Source organism: Cucurbita maxima, unplaced genomic scaffold (assembly GCF_002738345.1).
Source record: "Cucurbita maxima cultivar Rimu unplaced genomic scaffold, Cmax_1.0 Cma_Scf00004, whole genome shotgun sequence".
Taxonomy (NCBI): domain Eukaryota; kingdom Viridiplantae; phylum Streptophyta; class Magnoliopsida; order Cucurbitales; family Cucurbitaceae; genus Cucurbita; species Cucurbita maxima.
This window is the reverse complement of record NW_019272020.1, coordinates 5,164,808-5,185,326: the sequence shown is the minus strand read 5'-3', so window position 1 is coordinate 5,185,326 and position 20,519 is coordinate 5,164,808. Positions and strand designations below refer to the sequence as shown.

At 35.3% G+C, this 20,519-nt stretch overlaps 4 protein-coding genes across 6 annotated transcripts; 1 reads left to right on the top strand and 3 right to left on the bottom strand.

Annotated features, from left to right (window-relative positions):
- On the bottom strand, positions 1-3,351 carry LOC111478262 (cell wall protein RBR3-like). Its single transcript, XM_023122442.1, has 8 exons — positions 3,338-3,351; positions 3,183-3,292; positions 2,755-2,973; positions 2,536-2,656; positions 1,884-1,998; positions 791-1,687; positions 247-571; positions 1-208 (listed from the first exon to the last, which is right to left on the bottom strand). Exons 3-7 carry the CDS (start codon positions 2,900-2,902, stop codon positions 335-337), a joined length of 1,518 nt encoding a protein of 505 aa, XP_022978210.1. The 5' UTR covers positions 2,903-2,973; positions 3,183-3,292; positions 3,338-3,351; the 3' UTR covers positions 1-208; positions 247-334.
- A 1,089-nt stretch (positions 3,352-4,440) lies between these two features.
- Positions 4,441-8,369, bottom strand: LOC111478339 (protein yippee-like). 2 transcript variants are annotated; one of them, XM_023122547.1, is made up of 6 exons: positions 8,197-8,369; positions 7,948-8,080; positions 6,398-6,441; positions 5,506-5,614; positions 5,368-5,423; positions 4,441-4,737 (listed from the first exon to the last, which is right to left on the bottom strand). In XM_023122547.1, exons 2-6 carry the CDS (start codon positions 8,041-8,043, stop codon positions 4,650-4,652), a joined length of 393 nt encoding a protein of 130 aa, XP_022978315.1. In that variant the 5' UTR covers positions 8,044-8,080; positions 8,197-8,369; the 3' UTR covers positions 4,441-4,649. The 2 variants fall into 2 exon arrangements, with proteins under 2 accessions (XP_022978315.1, XP_022978314.1); XM_023122546.1 differs by having other exon boundaries at positions 8,192-8,368.
- Positions 8,370-9,066: 697 nt separating this feature from the next.
- LOC111478268 (chlorophyll a-b binding protein CP29.1, chloroplastic-like) lies at positions 9,067-10,960 on the bottom strand. Its single transcript, XM_023122452.1, has 2 exons — positions 10,377-10,960; positions 9,067-9,633 (listed from the first exon to the last, which is right to left on the bottom strand). The coding sequence occupies exons 1-2, from the start codon at positions 10,875-10,877 to the stop codon at positions 9,274-9,276; spliced, it is 861 nt and encodes a 286-aa protein (XP_022978220.1). The 5' UTR covers positions 10,878-10,960; the 3' UTR covers positions 9,067-9,273.
- A 4,049-nt stretch (positions 10,961-15,009) lies between these two features.
- On the top strand, positions 15,010-20,519 carry LOC111478245 (shaggy-related protein kinase kappa-like). 2 transcript variants are annotated; one of them, XM_023122420.1, is made up of 13 exons: positions 15,010-15,198; positions 15,763-15,985; positions 16,153-16,245; positions 16,342-16,401; positions 16,493-16,765; positions 17,207-17,281; positions 18,146-18,202; positions 18,290-18,430; positions 18,506-18,556; positions 18,672-18,767; positions 19,512-19,595; positions 19,679-19,781; positions 20,139-20,519. In XM_023122420.1, exons 2-13 carry the CDS (start codon positions 15,821-15,823, stop codon positions 20,225-20,227), a joined length of 1,287 nt encoding a protein of 428 aa, XP_022978188.1. In that variant the 5' UTR covers positions 15,010-15,198; positions 15,763-15,820; the 3' UTR covers positions 20,228-20,519. The 2 variants fall into 2 exon arrangements, with proteins under 2 accessions (XP_022978188.1, XP_022978187.1); XM_023122419.1 differs by having other exon boundaries at positions 15,011-15,198; positions 15,747-15,985.

Below are 20,519 nucleotides of genomic sequence, written 5' to 3'. Positions count from 1 at the left end.
GATGAATTAGTTTTAGCCTTTGCACTTTTTCTTTCAAGTTTAGCCAAAAGAGCTTCTTGATCCTAATTTGCAAGTCATATCTTAGAGTTACATGCCAAGAACATTCAAGCAAGATTGATAATCCTATCTTCATGGAGATTCGAATCTTTGGCCAAGAAACTTGTTTTTTGTTTCGAGAGCTTTGACCTTATCTATGTCGAACCTAATTCTTCCGGTTGAAATCGAATTGCGAATTAGGGTTCATATATTCAAAGGGTTCCAACTCCTATTCACTGAGGTTTTCAAATCACTCGTAATGTTTACATTGCTAGCTAGCCAGAAGAGAAGGAACTCCCTAGGACGATAATATCTCCATGGCAAGGTCATTATCTTCGGTCTCACTGCCATCTAGACGAATGGAACTACTCCATACGCTTGGTGCAGACTTGCCATTGCTGCTAGTAGCAAGGGGAGAGTCTGAAATTCCGATCGTTCCAACTTTTGCAGACCTTGAATTGCCATTGTCCATGGAGGAAGACTGAGCTTTTGTATTCACTGGCCGTACTTTACTCGAAATGCTTCGTGTTATATCCTGTATAAGAAAAAGAGTTCACGTCGAATTACAGATCACAGGATTGAATGAGTCATTGTAATCAAGTACTGGTTGCATATGATTAAGCTTAAGAACAATGGGATGGCTACTTTTGGATTGAAATTAAGCAGGAAGTATGGTTCGTATTTGTAAAGATCATGTTTATCTAATGTAATATTGAATATATGAAGGAAATGGAAGAAAGAGGGGGATGCATACCATGTGCCTCATTGCCATATCCAGTGATTTGTTTGAAAGTGTCCTTCCGAAGCCAGAGATGTCAGCAGAGGACTTGCTGGTGGGATCACCGCTGCTCGGGCGGTAGTCGTCTTGCTTTGGACGGGCAAGCTTTCTCATGTTGACTACCCTTTCAACCATCTTTGTCCCCATGACCACAGGGCTAACCTCATTATCATCAGAGGAACGTATTCTTTGCTTGAATGGAAATACTTTACCACTGTTTGAGCCAAGTTGCTTCGTAGGAGAGCTTGGTTTCTGCCTAGTTTTCCCATTAGACATAGTCCTGCCGGATAATGATTTAGCACTACTCACTGCTACAGGCCTTCCCTTGGTGGCTGAAGCTGGCCCAGCTTCATCAAGTGAAAAATTTGGCACCTCAGAGGGCTTTGAAGGTCTGGTTTTAATGGATGGAAAGGGCCCCCGAGAAGGTCTTGGATTACTAGAACTTCTAGCATTAAACTTCGAGGTCGAAGATGATCGACCATTGGGATGTGATACACTAGACGAACATGTTGGCTTTGATGGACAGCAATTAGGCGTTGCTGATCTAGATGTTTGCTTTGTAGTTCCCATGGATCTTTCAGTTGGTGTTGATGACCGAGCAGTGGTTTTTGCAGGCGTTGAAGACCTCACCAGAGGCGCTGAAGCTTTAGCGTTGACTCGTGAAGTTAGCGTGGATGATCTTGAAGGCTTTGTACTTTTAGTTAATGTTGGCCGTGAAGTTGGTGTCGCAGATCTGGAGGCAGTAGCTGCAGAAGCCTTTGATGATGTTTTTTTATTGCTAGCACATGAAGAATTCAGTTGTCCAGATTGAAAATTCGGATGCTTGGATGCTATATTACTCATTGAGTTAGACTCTTCCTGGATGTTTACTAGCTGCAACCAAAAAGAGTGTAAAGCTGTAAGGTAAGCAAATTGGGAAAATTGAGATTGAACAACTGCAAATTCTACAGTTTTGATTATCCAAAAGAAAGGTCTTTTGGAATCTGATTTCCCTACCATCCACATGCATTGATAAGTATTCGTTTTGCAGCAATTCAGTTGGTTTGTCAAATTTCTTGACAGTTCTTACCTTAGGTTTCAGAGCAGTGGAACGAGAATTCAGCATATCATTCCTATTTGTTGCATTTTTCTGTGATTCTGTCTCCATTGATGGAAAGATTGAGGTCCCAGGTGGTGTGAGGAGCCTGAGAAACAGAAGAGAATGCAATGAATGGCTAATTTGATAACAACGAAACAATTAAAAGCATCATAATTCAAATATATACCATACCCACAACTGCATTCCATTATCCCATGAAAATCTTTCATAATGTTCGAGGGAAGTACGAAGAACACTACATGTGAATAATAAAGGCAGAGGTAACAGAGCTCTGTTTTATTCTCCAAAAAAAAGAAGAAATGGGAATGATAACGCTGACGAAGACGACGTATCAGAACCACATGTAGAAGAAGAAAACAATAACAGGCGCATTATTTAGGTTCGAGAAGGACCAGAAAACTCGGTGAGGTTTTACTGTTTACATCCTAATGCTTAATGAATTCTTGAAGTTATTTGAAAAAGGCATCCATTGATGAAAAACATTCGACCCTACTGTACCAATCAATGCTACTCCTAAATTGGATATTATATGCTTCGTATTTAAATTTCATTTACAACAAATGGAAAAGGAAAGCTAATTCATCACTGAGACATGAAATCGGTGTGAATGTAATTTACTTACCAGTCATAATCAGATTTTTCATTTTCTGAATCCATAAAATCCTCCGTTTTGATCTTCCGCGGTGGAACAGGTGAAACAAAATTCTTGGAGATGGGAGAACATTCACCATCATTATTAGGTTCTGCAATATACGAATCAGAAAATGCCAAATCTTCTAAAAAGCCGACTGAAACCTAAACTTCGAAATTTCTAAAACGGCGGGAAGGAAAAATGTCTGACCGGAACTCGAAAACGAGACGGTTTCTGAATTAGGATCAAGATCCTCCGTATAGCTCCTGTGCAGCAGATTCTCACTATCCATTTCCTTCTCAACCGTTCGCATATCGAACAACATTGGGAGCTCTGCGTCCGTCTCGTCTGTAAACATTCCAGATATTCTAACGAAGAACAAGCTAAGTACGATCCCGTCGGTTCTTTCTCCGAAACTCAGGTCCGAATCTGAGCATTGATCAAACACCTTACGTTTAGACGAACAAGCTAAAACCTCAGGTCAGAAACAAAATCACACAGTAACTTCGCTCCTCTTCTATACATTGACAAAACCAACAGATCTGACTAAAACGCAACGAGTCGAATACAAGAGAGATAATTACAACCATAGACTAATTACTTCACATGAATCATAGCAATCGAAGAACAGTGATTACCATTTCTCGACGCCGGCGATGCTCCGGTGAAGATTCGATCGGAAAATTGTATATACAGTCTTGAGCAGTGAAGAGCAAGAAAATGGGAATGGAGAGCTGAAGAGTTTGCAAGGGAGATTTACAGAAGAACTGGTTTTCTGTGAGTCTTCTTTGCATAGGTTTTTGCAGTATCTCGCTAACTCAGCACTCCACAGCTTCGCCCCCCATGTGGCCGTTCAAGTAATTTAAAAATAATAATTAAAAAAAAAAAAACTGATTTTGAATTATTTCACTAAATTTATTAGCTCTGCACTCCATTGAATCAATTAATTTTATTTATATTTTATATGTTTAACGAAATTCATATAATTTATCCGTTGGAATAAGTATTATATAATTATGGTTCAATTTATTGAGAAGGATAATTAGTGTCGTTGAGTTGATTACTAGATTTATATAAATTAAGAATGAATTTCAAAATTTGAAGTTATTAATAATATAATAATGAAAGAGAGAGGTAAATTATTGGGAAGAAATTCAAACTTGGAAACGAAATGATTCTCAAATTTAAACGTGGGCCGTTGGATTCCTCGGGTGAAGCAAATTTGTTGATCGGACGAACGGTGGATGTTTTGTCCGAATATTTTTGAATTAATGGGCCCTAAAGTGGGCCTCGAGAATCGTGTGGTTTTCAAATTGGGTCTTTGCCTCCTTCATCCACCACGTGGACCCCACTCCTGAATTATGGAAGCTTTGAGTTTCAATGATTGGCTCTCCAATTCTTTTTATATTTTATATTTAATATATTTGAGAAAATGCTTCAAGTTTAAAGTTAAAAAATCCTATTATAATTATTTTATTCTTAATTACAAACCTACAATTATTCAGAAAAAAATATATTAACTTAGCATAGGGAAGTTTTGAGTAAATCGAGAAGGAAAACGGGTGCTTCGAGAACTGCACGATCAACCCATTTTTCTATTAGAATTGTACATCTTGTAATAGGATTTTGTTTTGTATTTAATATTGGTATTGTTTACTTTCACTTAGTTTAAATTTTAGTCTGAGTTTCGAAACTTCAAAAATCGGGCCATAACAAATTGGTATGAACCCTTATTATAGCCGAACTTCACCTCAACATTTCAAAATTTTCGATATTTCTATAGAGATCATAAAATTGAAACGACAAAATATTACTACAAAAATTGCAATAATAAATGAACCGAGACAAAGTCTATAAAGTTGAATAAGAAAGGAGCATGCATTGTTCATTCCAGCATCCTAAAAATTATTATTCATTTAATTTAAATTTGAAAGTCAATGAATTGGAAAAGGAAGGTTGTTCTTGTGCTACTAGCCAAAACTGCAGTGGCAGTGTACCAAAAAGCTTAAGAAAGAGCTAAATGGCAATAATAAGATGGAATCAAAGAAAAAGGGGATGTGAGAAGGAGAAAGAAGGTCTTATCTACTTCCAAACTCGACAGCAGATCAAGCATCGTCGCCATCGCTTCCTCCTGCAAGCTGCGGATCATGGCTTGCTAAGTAGCTGTTTCCATCAGGACCCAACACCTTCAACCTGCAAAGTTTTTCCCAAAGACCAAAAAGAAGTCAAGAACTGTGTTCATGGCGATACAAAGGTGGAATCTTCACATAATTTACAGAGATTGATGGATCATAATGTTATCTAAATTTGATATTTGATGACTATCAACAACGTAATCGATGCATTAACGTTTAAACATTGATTCAAAGATTTATAATATAAAAACTACAAAGTATATTGTCAACATGAATATAGTAATCCTCTTTGGGCTTTCCCTTTCGGGCTTCCCCTCAAAACATAGGAAGAGGTTTCTACATCCTTATAAGGAATGTTTCGTTCACCTCTCCAACCAATGTGGGATTTCACAATTCATCCCCTTGAGGACCGAATGTCCTCGCTAGCTCTGATACCATTTGTAATAGCCGAAGCTCACCGCTAGCAGATATTGTCCTCTTTGGTTTTCCCTTTCAGGTTTCTCCTCAAAGTTTTAAAACTAGTAAGAGGTTTCCACATCTTTATAATAAATGTTTTGTTGCCATCTCCAATTTATGTGGGATCTCACAAATATAGTTCAATTGATTTAAGCATATATCCCTGAAAGAGATTAGAGGTTTGAACTCTCGAACTCGAACTAAAAAACGCTATCAAGTATAGTGGCCTCACATTTCAAGGATATATTTCCCTTCCTTGTACTTTTGGGATTTGTCATGTGCAATCTCCTGGAATCGATAGAGGTATCAGTAAAAGGTTTGAAAATCAAAAGGTAAAAAAAGAAAGCAAGAAAGAAACAGAAGATCTTACATATTTCCAACCAAGAATTGAGCCACAACCAACACAAAATATGTCAACAACAGTGTGCAATCCTGTGATCAACATCCGCTTTTCTAGTTCTCCAACTGTGACATTGACACTGCGATGCATTATAGAAATCAAAAAAGTTGGTGGAAAGTTTAATGAGTATGACAATATCCTGTATGCAACAATGTAAGGGCAGCTATGAACTATCCAATTTAATTCCTATGTGGGTATCATCCACAAGAATCCAGAAACAAAATATAATGGGTGAAGCACAGGCAGTAGATACCAGCATCATTTTTTTGTTCGACAGATCGTGCTTCTACGATCGACAATGAACTAATACTGTTAATTAGCTCATAGCATGTCGGGCTGCGGTTAGTTAAGTTTACAATAAACTACTAAGAATGACCAGTATCCCATTCCAACAGGAAAGGCTTAAATGAGAACAGGACAACGGAACAACAGAAGCATGAATCATAGAAAACGAAGTACGCATCCGAAGAAGTAGGCAAATAATTCGATGAACAAAAGCAGCAGTATATTCTCGTTCCAGCTTAAGCACCTGATCTACCATAAACATTAAACATTTTGTTTTTCACTTGGAAATAGGACTATTATATAAACGTCCAGGATTCCAGTGAATCAAGATGCCAAATGTTATGCTTCTTTTAAAATGATGATCCTAATTTTCATAGAGAAAAAAAATGAAAGAATACAAAAGGTAAAAAAAAAAATAATAATAAAGCCCCAAAACAAAAGGAGTCGAACTGAAACAAGGGGCTCCAATCAAGTAAAGACCTAAAGGATAACTACAGAAAGCGGAGGACCAAAGCATAAACTGACAAGAGGCCTTAAAACTCCCAATGTTATCATAAACACCAAAGAGTAGACTCACATGTTATTAAACAAGTACGCCTTCCCATGCCTGCAATGAAAAGTCTGAAACAAAAGCAAAGCAGAATTCTGTTAGTATATCCATGTATCTTTCTGATACTATAATATGCATGTGTAAAAAAAAGATTAAGGATGCAAATATGTGAGATCCCACATCGATTAGTGAGGAGAGCGAGTGCCAGTGAGGACACTAGCCTTGAAGGGGGTGGATTATGAGATCTCAAATCAGTTGGAGAGGGGAACAAATCATTATTTATAAGGGTGTGAAAACCTCTCCCTAGTAAACACGTTTTAAAAACTTCAAAGGAAAACCCGAAAGGGAAAGCTCAAAGAGGACAATATCTTCTAGCAGTGAGCTTGGGCCGCTACAAAATATAAAAGTAAAAGTTCTCGAGACCGAATTTTGTTGTTATTATTATGATGTAGTTGTGAGATTGAAAAAGCATAGCATCTATCATGAATGTCAAGTGTGGGATTCACTGATATAGGTAGGGCCTTTAGCATCTCAAAATAAGGAGCAATCTAGTGCTCGACATAAAGATACCAATGCTGAAATCAGCAAACCATTTTATACAATAAAAACAAGTTCTAAAAGCACATCAGCAGCCGCATAAAGATTCTAATACATGTGAATTAGAAAAAGCCACAAACGACCAAACATATTCAATAGAAAAAAGTCTAAAATTTTTACCACTCATATAAGAAAAATTACTTGGAATCTACAAGAAATTATATGGGTGGATGGAGTCATCTTCAGGAAAAGGGAGTATTGTAAAGGGCAGTCGTACGAATACTGAAATGAGAATGCAATTAGAATTCCTATTTATTAGAAACCACGACTCTCCACAATGGTATGATATCGTCCACTCTGAGCATAAACTTTAATGGCTTTGCTTTTGGTTTCTCCAAAAGCCTCATACCAATGGAGATGTATTCCTTACTTATAAACTTTTATCAACCCCTTAATTAGCTAATGTGGGACCCCTCCCAACAATCTTCAACACTGTTAGCACTATTCATGCACCTAATACTTCTGATAAGTATGATAAAATCGATCACCATATGCGCAACAAATCCTATCGTTAAATGTACAAGGCAAATCTGTGATGTTCTAAATCACTCGATGAATGCAGAATTAATTGAAGAAAGAAACAGAACAACCCAGGCAGCAAATTAAGCACTACAAGCAAAAGACTAAGACAGGATTAAGGATTAAGGATTAAACAAAGAACAATTTTCTGATAGTTCCTAGTTTATAAACGTAAGCTAAAAGGTATAAGGAGCATTCAAAAGCGAGGAATCAAAATTCTCAAAACGGATGCGTGGTCCAAAGCATTGAATCAATCTTTTAGAGCATTAAAGACTCTTTTTCCTATAGATACCGATTTCCTTTTACCAAAATAAACACTCGAAACAAACAGTTTACTCACTGGTTAGCCTCCATCAAACACAACTCAATAACAATATCAACACAATAGAACAAAATATCAGCAAAAAGATCAAATGTGCTACTCAAATGTGCATGTGGAATAGAGTAATTGAATTAGATACCCTTGAAATTATGTCTTTCTGAAGGGCGAGATGAGTTTTACAGTGTTTGCAACTATAAAAATTTCCTTCCAGAGTTGTCAAAAGTAGCCTTCCCATCTCTTCTCCTTGCAGCAATATCTCTACCAATCAGCTTCTGTTCGAAGAGAAACAAGTATACAAGAATCGGAAAAACAAAGAAAAATTACTAGCAATCGATCTACTGAAGAAGAACAATAATAACAAGACAAAGATCGGCATGATCAACCTTACAAAGAAAATTCTGGGAAGGCTGAAACTGAGGAAAAAGAGGAAGTGGAATCGGAATCCGATGATCGTCGCTGGTCACAAATGGATTCAACGAGTAATCGAGAAAAAAATAATTCGATCAATACCAGTTTCCATGAAGTCGAAAACGACGTACGAACTTGAAATTCAATTAGCTATTTATATGATATCTTTTGTGAATTAATCCTCCAAAACAATGCGTACTTTTCGTGATCAGATTTCCGTCGACGAGAATTTATATTCATAATTTATTATTATTATTCAAATTAATAAATCTCTAAAATTTTATATCCAAAAATATTTTAGAAATTAAAAAATTGCTCTAAATAGTTTCATAGTTCATTAATTTTTTTATTAAACCCTCCTTGTTTGTACGTATATGATAGCTTATAATATATAAATCATAAATACATTTTATTGTAATTAATTTTTTAATTCACTAGCGAAGATTAGAACCTCTAATTTTTTTGATTTAGTATATACGTCTATCGATAAATTCCATAAGATTTATATTATATAAGCTAAATTTTAATATTTAATAGAGACAATAATTTTAAACTATAGAAAAACATAATTAAATATAATTAACTATAAAATCTAAAGTGAGGGACATGACTGAGAGATGCAACAATTAATCGTAGGTCGGATACGATATTAACTATTATATTTGTATGATCACGATTCATTTATATATCCCCCATTTGCTTGGACGTCACATCCACATGGTAAATTATGTGATTAAACTTTAATTTTGGATAGAAATAGTTATTTCTTTATTTTCAAAATGCAAAATAATTTTATTATTTAGCAAAATTAAATTAATAATATTTTTGTTTTGTATGGTAGAAGACATTATTAATTAATATATAATTTCACATATGAACCTTCAAAGCAAAGTAGTTACATCTCACGATCACATTACTACTCAATCGAGTTTGGAAGACAGCAATCGACCCATAAACTCGAATCGAATCTCGAAGCAACAACGTACTTACTTACAACTCAAGATCATATAACTCGGTCAAGTTTTGAAGACAACAATGAACACATAAACTCGAGAGTTCAAGAGGAGAAGTTGTCAATGATGGTGGTGTGGAGTGGGTCGCTGAGGTGGGTGGCCCAGTTGTTGAGGGGGCCTTTGCCAGTGACAGCAGCCTGAACCGCGAAGCCTAGGAAGGCAACCATGGCTAGGCGAGCGTGCTTGATCTCCGCCAATTGTAGGACCGCTTTCTTCTCGGGATCCTCGGCTAGGCCCAAGGGGTCGAAGAACTTGCCTCCCGGGTACAGCCTCTTCTCCGGGTCCAGCTCGGCGTTCCTTTGAAACTCGATGTATCCGATCACCAGAACCTCGATCCAGATCAGCGTGGTCAGGGAGAAGGGCAGCGGCTGCCCAAGGTACGACGAACCTTCCACTAATTCTACCTGCATATTTTATATAAATTTTTAAATACTTTTTATTACAATTTTAAACTTTTAATTTTTTTTTTATTAAATCTAAAAAAAAAATTAATGTCTCAAATTTTTAATACATTTATAAATTTAGGAAACTATGGAATATTAAATTAAATCACCAATTTTTAATCTCTAAATTTCACGACAATTTAGAACTTAAATTTTAAAATTTATAAACATATTTAGTGATTTTTAAATCAATTTTTACCATAAAAATTAAATTATTTAGTACGTAAATGCGAGTTAATTATAATTTTTAGTCTCTAAATTTCACGATAAATTATTATTATTTTTAAATTTGTAACAATTTAATTCTATGGATAAATTTCATAAAAAATTAAAGGTTAATTATTTAGATTTATTAATCAATTTTTGACCAATTAAATTATTAAAAATTGAAAATATAAAATTAAATGAGAATAAATTGTTAATTCTAAGAATATATATAATAAAAAAAATATCTTTAAATCAGGTGAATGGCCAACTAAATATAAAAGAAGAGAGACTAATTTCTCCTTAATTTTTTTAAAAAATAATTCACTATTATAAAAAAGGATAAATAAAAGCTTTTAAAAAAATTAAACCAGTCATATATTTATTTTATATAAAATAAAAATGAATCAAAATTGAAAGGACTAAATTAATATTATATTACTAATTGAAAGAAAAAATGCAAAAAAAAAAAAAAGATAAAAAGAAAAAAAGAAACTCACCTTTCCGGCGTCTTGCCAAGTGATACCAGTGAGGCCTTCAACGGCGAGAGCGCCGAGTGTGGCCAACATCGCCCATCTTCCATGGATCAGCTCGCACTCACGGAATCTCTGCAATCCAAAAACCTCCGAGTACGGCTGAAACGGCGTCGATTTCACGTCCGCGTTCTCAAATCTCGTCCCGATTATATCTCCCGCCACATTCTTCGCCAAGTTCTGGTCCAACGAGTCCAAATCGTACTGCAAATACTCTGCCGGTTTCCCCAGCCCGAACGGATCGAATCCGTAGTCGCCAACCAAGCTTCCGTCCAGCCATTCCGGGGCCTTGGCTCCCGGAAACCACAGTGGACGGTCGGATATCGTCTTCGACGATGGCGATTTCTTTGCCGGAGCTTTTTTCTTACCGAATCCGAATCGGGCTTGGACTCGGCCGGAACTCGGCCGCACGTCAACGAGGCGTGTTCCGATGAAGGAGGAGGTTGCGGCGGCGGTGGCGGTGGCCATTGCGACGATGAGTTGAGAGGGGAATTGAAGAGTGTGAGATGGGATTTGGGATTCTGGTTGGGTTGTTATGTGGCTGAGAGAGGGGGCTTGTGATCGGCAAGAGCCACATAATCTGTTGCGTGGTTTTATATCCGTTGGATTATTGGATGAACGCATCTGACGGCTTGTGTGCGTCCTAGCCTTATCTCTGCCTTATCCTGTCGTACTGGAACGGTGGGGTCAATGCGTCGTCGTTTCACTTGATTTTGTGTCGCAGATTTGTGGTTGAGGTTCCCATGGGGGGAAAATCTTTGATATTTAATTTAATAAAAATAATAATATTCAATTTTACGAAATTACACCACAAATTCAATATTATTTTTTTTAACTAAAAAATCAATTTATAACTCTATCAATTTGATTCACTTATAAAAATTTTAAATTTAAATTGATACATTTTAGTTTGAGGTTTTAAAATATACAATCTAAAAATTTCTTTTATCAAAAAATGCATTTAAATTCTAAAAATAAAAATAATTTTAATTAAAAAAAAACTTAGAGTGTTTTAATTTTAAAAAAATTTAAAACAAAAAAAAAATCAAATATTAAAAAATATAGCCTTAAAATTTTGAAGGGTTAAAAAATAATTTGTGTAGCTCTCGTCAAAGTAATAATTTATAATTTATTTTAAAAATTTTAATATGTTATCTCGTTGTAATAATTAAACAATTTTGTTCAAACTTAATATGATTTCTTTAGTAGGTTGATTGATAGAGAGGTTAGAACCAAATGTAATATAAATTTGAATGGTTACATGATAAAAATAATTGTCATGATCGAAACTTATGCATACCTCATGCATAACTAAGTATTCACGTGCATTTGGGATACTTCACCAATATGATGTGTATGGACGCGTACAAGATGATATGTGATTTATGACATCATGTTTACCATGATGTAATGACGTTTATTTCTCTCTATCGTGTTCGACATTGAGTTCATCAGCGAGTGCTCGATTGACGAGCTAGACACAGGGGATGTGCGAGCCTACCCGGTGGACTCATGCTCACACGCGTGATTCGCCTGTAGAGAAGTACTATACATCCAAATTTGCTTGAACTAAAAAGTTGCTAAAGGCCAAATATGCTAGGTTAAAAAGATAGATCTCAACATGTTGCATGCGTTTGTATTTCCTAACCACAAAAGTAGGATTATTAACTGAGTCATGTGCTACTCTTACATTTTAAATAAATGTAAGATACTCTTGTATGGATAAGAGTGACATTACTATAAACGTCATAAAATCTTGTGTTATGGTAGTTGCATTTTGTAGCTTTATTTTTCTTACTAAAGTAATTGAGATTTACAAAATTTTAATTATAAATAAAAAGTAATAATTAATTATACATTTTATTTACAAAAAAATAAAAATAAAAACTTAAAACAAACACAAACACAAGCCTCCAGGATTCGAGCCATGCAGCGGTGATAGAAGATAGGATAGAGAGGAGCAGGGCAGTGGCGATACCGATTGCGGCGGCATACTTTCCTCTATGTCGACTAAAAAAGATCGCTGCAGAAACCATGTAGCTGCCAAACAAGCGGTGGACAAAACGACGCCGCCGCCGCACATTATCACCGTCAGCCAAGCTGGGACCAGTCGCAGAATGATTTTGGTTTTGATATTATATACTTTAGCCCATTAACCCATACAGAACTTAAATTTCACAGGGAGATAGATTTTTATATCTTTATAAAAAGAATATTTTGTTTTCATCTAGACGTGAGGTGTGCAAACCTTTTCGTAGCAAACACGTTTTTAAATCATAAGATTAATAACGATATGTAACGTGTCAAAACAGATAATATTATAGTTGCTCTCTCCAACCATTTGGTCTATTGTATGTTATGGTAATAACATATCTGGGAGATTAGATATTACCATTTAATTTAAATTACATTTGATGACATCAATATTCTCCTATAACATAATCACGTTCCCAGGTCACTTTAGGAATTTTCATGATTGAGCCACCAAAAGAAACGTGTATCAATTTTCATTTTCTTTAAGTATTTCTTAATTATTCTATTTTTGATATCGCTCTCATTTACTCTGGTGTCACAATTAAACATTTATTATTAAATGTGAATAATTATTTACAAATTTTAATTACTAGTTAAATAATAATTTAATTACAACTCACTAAAGAGAAAAAAAAAGAAGAAGTAAAATTGGGCATTTAAAAAGATTAAATGTTGAAGATGTTTATTTAAAAAAATTTAAAAAGACTTCAGAGATTTTATTGGTGAGATAAATCATGACATTAATAATATTATATGCAAAGATACGTTGGGTTTTGTGCGCGCATGCAGGCTTGCAATGGGCCTGCCTTTTCCTTCTTCTATTTCCTCTATATTAAGCTTGGATTAAAATGTATTTCAATTTATTTAAATATTTTATTATTTTTTATTTTTATTTGTTTTTAGTTTTTAAAAACTAAATTATTAAAATTTTTTATATCAGTCACTTAATTATTTAAATATAAAAAATTATTTTTTAACAAAAAAAAATGTAATTAAAAGATTTAATTACTGTTTTAATCCATAATTTTATCTTTATACTTCTGTAAAATTTATTAAGATAAGAATAAAAAATGAAAAAAAGGTTAAAAATAAATATTTTAAAATTATAGGGAAAGATAAAAGAAAGTGGACCAAAAATATATTTAAATATATTTAATATTAATGGATTAAAAAAAATGGTGAGGGTGTGGTTGATAAAGGAGTATTGACGGTGGAAAGAATCGACATTCCATTGTCATGGGTGAGATGGGACCCACCCATAATTTGTATAGAATATTGTCACGTCATCAGCCGCAAACTCATGCGAGCTTAAATAAAGACACGTGGCATGCGAATAGATTTTATTCAATAGCACAAATTTCCACGTCAGCATCGCTATTCCCCTCACGCTCTGCCCTACCACTACCACTATCACCTTATCTTCTGTTTGGACCTACATTTCCCATAATACCCTTTCTGCCATTATCTTCTGTTCCTATCTCTCCCTATTTCATTTATTTCTATGATGGTTATATATATATATATATATATATATATATTATAGTAAACGAAAAAATGAAAAAATAATGGACGCTATAACGGCTCGTTTCTCTCTTCGATCAACGTGGGACTTTACGATCCACTCTATTGGGGCCAACGTCATCACTGATCTATTATCTTATGCTTGACTTTGATACCATTTGTAATAGCTAAAACTCATTACTAGCAAATATTGTTATCTTTGTATTTTTACTTTCAAGTTTTCTCTCAGTTTAAAACGCGAATGTTATGAGGTTTCCACTTCTTGTTGTCCGATAGTTATATACTGTAAGTCATTGTTGTTGCCTTTTTTCTTGCATCACATATAACACAAATTTCAATATTTCGAAATTTCTCTGCTCTCATTTTCTAAAACTTTCTTCTTCAATCGGGGTTAGAGGCTCACATACGTCGTTTGACGATAGGCGACGCAAGAATAAATTGGCTTAACTCACCTGTTGCTGAGAAATGAGTGCCGCACAACTATAAATCCGCTGATATCAAAAGTGTATTTATTTATATTTTCATAGGGTGCAGAAGCAATAGAGAGGAGGCATAGGCAATAAAGGAGGCATGAGGGGCATTATGGGAAATGAAAATAAATTAAAAGAAGTACTTGAGAGGAGAAACCAATGCAATCCTTAATTATTTTAGGCCCAGAAGTCCATCCTACTTGTGATTAAATTGATTTTTTTTAATTTATTTTAAAATCTATTTAAAGCATAATTTTATTGGTAAATAAATAAATAATTTAATCTCATTTCGTGCACCCATTTCTTAAATTAGATATTATTTAATGTAATTACTTTTACTATTATTACCGCAACACCATAATTAACGGGTACTACAATTTTGTAATGGTCCAACCATTTTATTTTATATAATATATATAAAATCACTATTTTATTTATTGGAAAGAGTTAAAGTTAGAGAAAATTACATATTTAAGTTTCTGAATTTTAAAATTCTCCATAAATCAAACTTGAAGGACTAAAATGTAATTTTACTTTTCTTTTCGTATCCTTTTTTATTTATGAAATCGCCAAGCTCTATAGAGTCTCCTCTACCTTACTGCACTTCACGCTTACTGAGAAAATCCGACCTCCACTCCCCCACCATGGACACTCCATAAAATACAGAGCAGAGCCAGAGGGAGAGAGAGATCAGCCCCTAAATTTCTTGTCGGGAGCTTATGATGAACGGCCATCACTTTGTTTCGCCGGCAAAATCCTCCCAGGTTAATGTGCTTTCTCAGCGATCTGCTTGTTTTTGATTCTCACTGCTTTTTATTATGTTTTTTTTTAGGGTTCCTTTCCATAATTCTGCGCTCTATTTGCCGATTCTATTCCAAGGGAATTGCATCGGTTGTGTGTGTTTTTGTCTTATTGCTTTTATCGTTCTGTAGTTTGGAATTTAATTTTGGGCTTAGTTTTGGAAGTGAAGGCTGTGTGATTGAAGTTTGGATCCGACCGAGTATGTTTGCTTTATTGGTCGATTCTGTAGGCAGATCGTGCTTGAATACTTTATTCGCGTTGTGATTCTGATTCTGATTGTTATAAAGACCGATTTTCGGTGTTCAAAAGAAAACGAATAATAATGGACGAATCTCGTCTGCTTCCTTTACTGAATAGCATAATCTAATTTTGTTGGAGTATTGTAATTGTATTTTTTTTATATCTCTAGGAAATTTCTCCTTCGATCTGTTTCCAGTGATATATTTTCTTGGACTTTCAATTTTTTTTTTCTGTTTCATTCCTAACTTCATTTCTTGCCATCTCAATATAGAAACCTTGGTATTCAGGTAGTGTGGAGTGCAGGATTACAAAGACGCGTGATGGTAACTAATACCGGTACTCCTAATGAACCGAGATAAGATAATGGCGTCTGCAAGCCTAGGAAATGGGGGAGTTGGCAGTTCTAGGTCTATCAATGGCTTCAAGGGTTCATCTAGTTCAGTTGACTGGCTTGGGAGAGAGATTCTTGAGATGAGGCTAAGGGATAAGGCAGATACTGATGAGGACAGAGTAAGCTTTTATATTTTCTAGCTCAATTGCTGACAGTTTAATGAAACTTTTGCGATCTCTTATAATAGTGACCAGAAGCTTTAGCCAATTTATTCAGTCTTGACGACAGCATGGCACCTTTGCTTCCACCTTTTTTTTTTGGCATTTTTATGATTTCATTTCTGTAGGATAGTGAGCCAGATATCATTGATGGAGTGGGTGCTGAAGCAGGGCATGTGATAAGAACCACTATCTGTGGTCGCAATGGTCAATCTAAGCAGGTCTGAGGCAAAAATGTTACATGTAGCATTTGATTTTGATAATTGATAACAGTGTCTTAATTGTTCTATGACATATTCTTTGTGTTGGCATGCCAGACTATCAGTTACATTGCAGAACATGTAGTTGGAACTGGTTCTTTTGGTGTTGTCTTTCAAGTAAGTATTAGTGGCATGTAATGCTTATTCTTTGTTTCTTCCCTTTGATATCGTTGTTGAAAAATTGAGATAAACTGGTCACTTTTGATAGGCAAAATGTAGAGAAACTGGAGAAATTGTTGCAATCAAGAAGGTTCTTCAAGACAAACGATACAAGAACAGGGAGCTGCAGATTATGCAAATGTTGGATCACCCAAATATTGTTTCCCTAAAGCATTGTTTCTTTTCAACAACAGACAAAGAAGAGCTCTATTTAAACCTTGTGCTTGAATTTGTTCCTGAAACTGTCAACCGAATTGCTAGGAACTACAGCAGGATCAGTCAGCGAATGCCCTTAATATATGTTAAACTTTATACCTATCAGGTATTTACCAGATAATAATTCGTAGTAGATTTGAACTTTTGCTCTCTACACCTCCTTGTGGTATTCACAAGAGAGTTTCAATAATTGAACTTCATGAATGAAGGTATGAGTTACGGTAGTTGTGAATTGCGATTGTATAATTTGAAGCAGTTTTGGTTAGTTTAGTTCTGTTGTAGTATAGACAATGATCATATTTACACTCCTCTTAGTGGAAAGGCTCTTGTTCCATTCTCTTATCGAATTGTTACTATATCAATTTCTATTTAAGGTTTCTGCTTATGTGTTTGGGCTTATGGTATAATAAGAAGCACAAGCATGTGCTTTTGCATGTCACAATGTTACAAGCATCACATTTTGGTTTCTATTTCAACATTATGTGGATTTTACTGTTTGGTAATTATGCTATTAGTGACTTATGATCATTTGGCGGTTATGTTGCAGATATGTAGGGCACTGGCTTACTTACATAATTGCATTGGTATCTGTCACCGAGATATCAAACCTCAAAACTTACTTGTAAGAATTTTCTTTCACAAGTATTAGGTTTACATGTAAGACCTATTGTATAGGAGCTTAGCATAATGATTTATAAGCTATGATATTGTTCATAATTGTTTTTTGAGTACTTGTGTGTTTTGTGTTGCCACCTTATGAAAAAAAAAAAACTCTAATGTGGGGTTCAGAGCTTCTCACATCACTTTGGGGCTAGGTTTTTGAGGATATTCCTTTATTTTACTGATTCATAATTGAGTTCCAACTGTCTTATCTCATACATTTATTTTTTCTGCGTTGGGGGTAGTTTTCTCGCTTTGCATCTTTTAATTTTATGATGGAAGTATTATTTTGCTTTCCAAAAACATTAAACACGAGAAATGAAACATGGTGGAATTTTAATGATTGTGTGGGTTACCAGTGCTATGAGTTTTGGTACTGAAGAATTTCTACGTTACTTGATTGAATTAGTTACACATATTATTTGTAAAGACAAGAATATTTTGCTTGGTGGTTAACTTGACTTAAAGTGGAAGGTTCTACGGGATGCATCCCAATGCTATTGCTATCAGCACATAATTTTGTTCTGATCCTGTGACTGTTACTTTCCATACGAGGAGCTGACTCTTGTAGTAACTTCTGGTCAGCCATAAAATTTGGCTTCAAGTCTTGTAATGTCTATATTTTCACCTATTATACAAATTTCATGAATATTTGATTGCCTGGGGTATTAGGATTAATGTTATTAGTAGAATGATCTCACGTATTTCTGTCCATTATTTGTTTTCTTCTTTTAGCTTTGACTAAATGAAACTAAAAAGGAAAACGGAAATGGATTTGCAAAAATATATCTGAGTAATGCCTCAAGAGGATCCTTCTCATTTCCAGGTGAATCCACATACACATCAGCTCAAAATTTGCGACTTTGGGAGTGCGAAAGTCTTGGTAAGTAGCTTTTGAACCTGTTATAGAGTGGAGGTATGTTCTCTTTTTTCTTCTGAATGTAATTAATTATGTTTGCTATTTGTTCAGGTTAAAGGGGAACCTAATGTTTCATACATCTGCTCAAGATACTACCGTGCCCCAGAACTCATATTTGGTGCCACTGAGTACACTACTGCCATTGATATATGGTCAACAGGATGTGTGATGGCTGAGCTACTTCTAGGAAAGGTGGTGTACAGGATAACTATATGGACATTGCGCCTGTTTTATTCACGATACTGATGATTCTGATAACTTTTTCAGCCCCTTTTTCCTGGTGAAAGTGGAGTTGACCAACTAGTTGAGATTATCAAGGTCAATTCATCGATTTATTTCCCACTTTTAATTTTTTTTCTTTTTTTCCTTTTCTCATTCCTTTTTTCAAAACCTCGTTTAACTTGTCATTTCAAAATTTCAATTACGTACACAGGTTTTGGGGACTCCAACCAGAGAAGAAATAAAATGCATGAATCCAAATTACACTGAGTTCAAATTCCCACAGATTAAGCCCCACCCCTGGCATAAGGCAAGCCTACATTTCCTCACTCTTCTAAATGCTTTCAATGTAATTTTATATTTAGGTTCAAGGGATTAGCATCTATTTCCAAATAAAGGCCGTTAGTTGAAAGAGGCATGCTTACTATTATGTCTTGGTTCGTCGGACACACTATTGTTTTTAAACCTTCGATCTTATTTTTTTTTAAATTTTGATTAATTTATAAGTAGTATCTCAGATGGATTAATCTTGTACCATCCCTTCCTCGGCCCTCTGTTCATTGTGCTCTGCTCATTCAGGTAGTCACAAAAAGTTCCGCCTTTGGGGGCTCTCTTCTAGTGTTATCATTATGTTGCTTGCCTGAGAATGTTTATTCCTCATTTACATAAGCAGTTGGAATTTGGCTATTAGCTCATGCATGGAATCAGTTAATTACTTGAGGTATAATAGTCGTGACTTTGGAACACTGGATAAATTGCAGGACAAAGGTTCGCACATGCTAGTTTCGATATTTTGAAGATTTCCCTTGAACATGTTTATCAACTGATCTTCTGTCTGCATCCTCTTCCTAAACCATCGTTCTACCTCTTTCTCTAGGAGTTTTTGTTTCTGTTTTGGTGCTGCGTGCTGTTAATATGTCTTGTACTGTTGGTTTGGCGTTCTGTTTTCTTTGTTGTTCTACTTTGTTGTTGTAAAATGCACTTACCTAACAGAAAAAAGGAAAAGGCATTTACTTGCTATGGAGATTTATTTGGATACCATAATCATGGACAGGTTTTCCAGAAACGTCTACCTCCTGAAGCCGTGGACCTTGTGTGCAGGTTTTTCCAGTATTCACCTAATTTGCGGTGTACTGCTGTAAGTTCAGCTTCCACTATTTTTAAATTTTCTCGGGAGTAGGGTATTATTCACTTCTCGTAATATTATGTGGTTTACTTCAGTTGGAAGCTTGTGTCCACCCCTTCTTTGATGAGCTAAGAGACCCAAACACACGCCTTCCTAATGGCCGCCCACTTCCTCCATTATTTAATTTTAAATCTCAGGGTAAGTTTTCCATTTTAACTATTGCCTTAAGTTTACCCTAAGTTGTTTCTGAGTAGCAGAGATATTTTACATGTACAATTATTGACTAGGTATCTTGATCATGTACGGACTGACCAGTCCATTATGGATGAGGCCATTTTGAGGAGTGAAGTTATATCTCGAGATCTATTTTGCAGCATTCTGTTGCGTTTTTGTCTAGTTTTAATGCATATGAAATTTCTGTAACCAGTCCATTATGGATCTCTGACATCTTGATGAATTTATTTCTATTATCAGACACGGTTTCTATTCAAGTTACACTTCATCTACTTTCATGCCGCCTCTCATGCTAAGGTTCGGGTTTATTTTGTTTGGCAGAGCTTGCTGGTATACCACCGGATACCGTGAATCGACTTATCCCGGAGCATGCTCGTAAGCAGAACTTGTTCATGGCTTTGCATACCTAGCTATAGATCAGAGGTTTCCACTGGCGTTGCTTTTCATTCTACTCCAAGTCAGTCCTAAACGTCCAAGAGTCTGCCATTGCTCGCTATATCTATCATCGGCGCATTCTCTCAGAAAAGACTCTAGCAGTAAACAATTTGAGAAATCTGAAGCTTTCTGTTTGCGTGAAGAAGATATTTTTGTATTTAAAATAAAGACAGATAACCTATGGTGTATATTTTTCACAGGCAATCAATACCCATAAGATGGTTTATGGTACCTCAGACATCTTGTAATGGCTTCTCTTTTGATCAA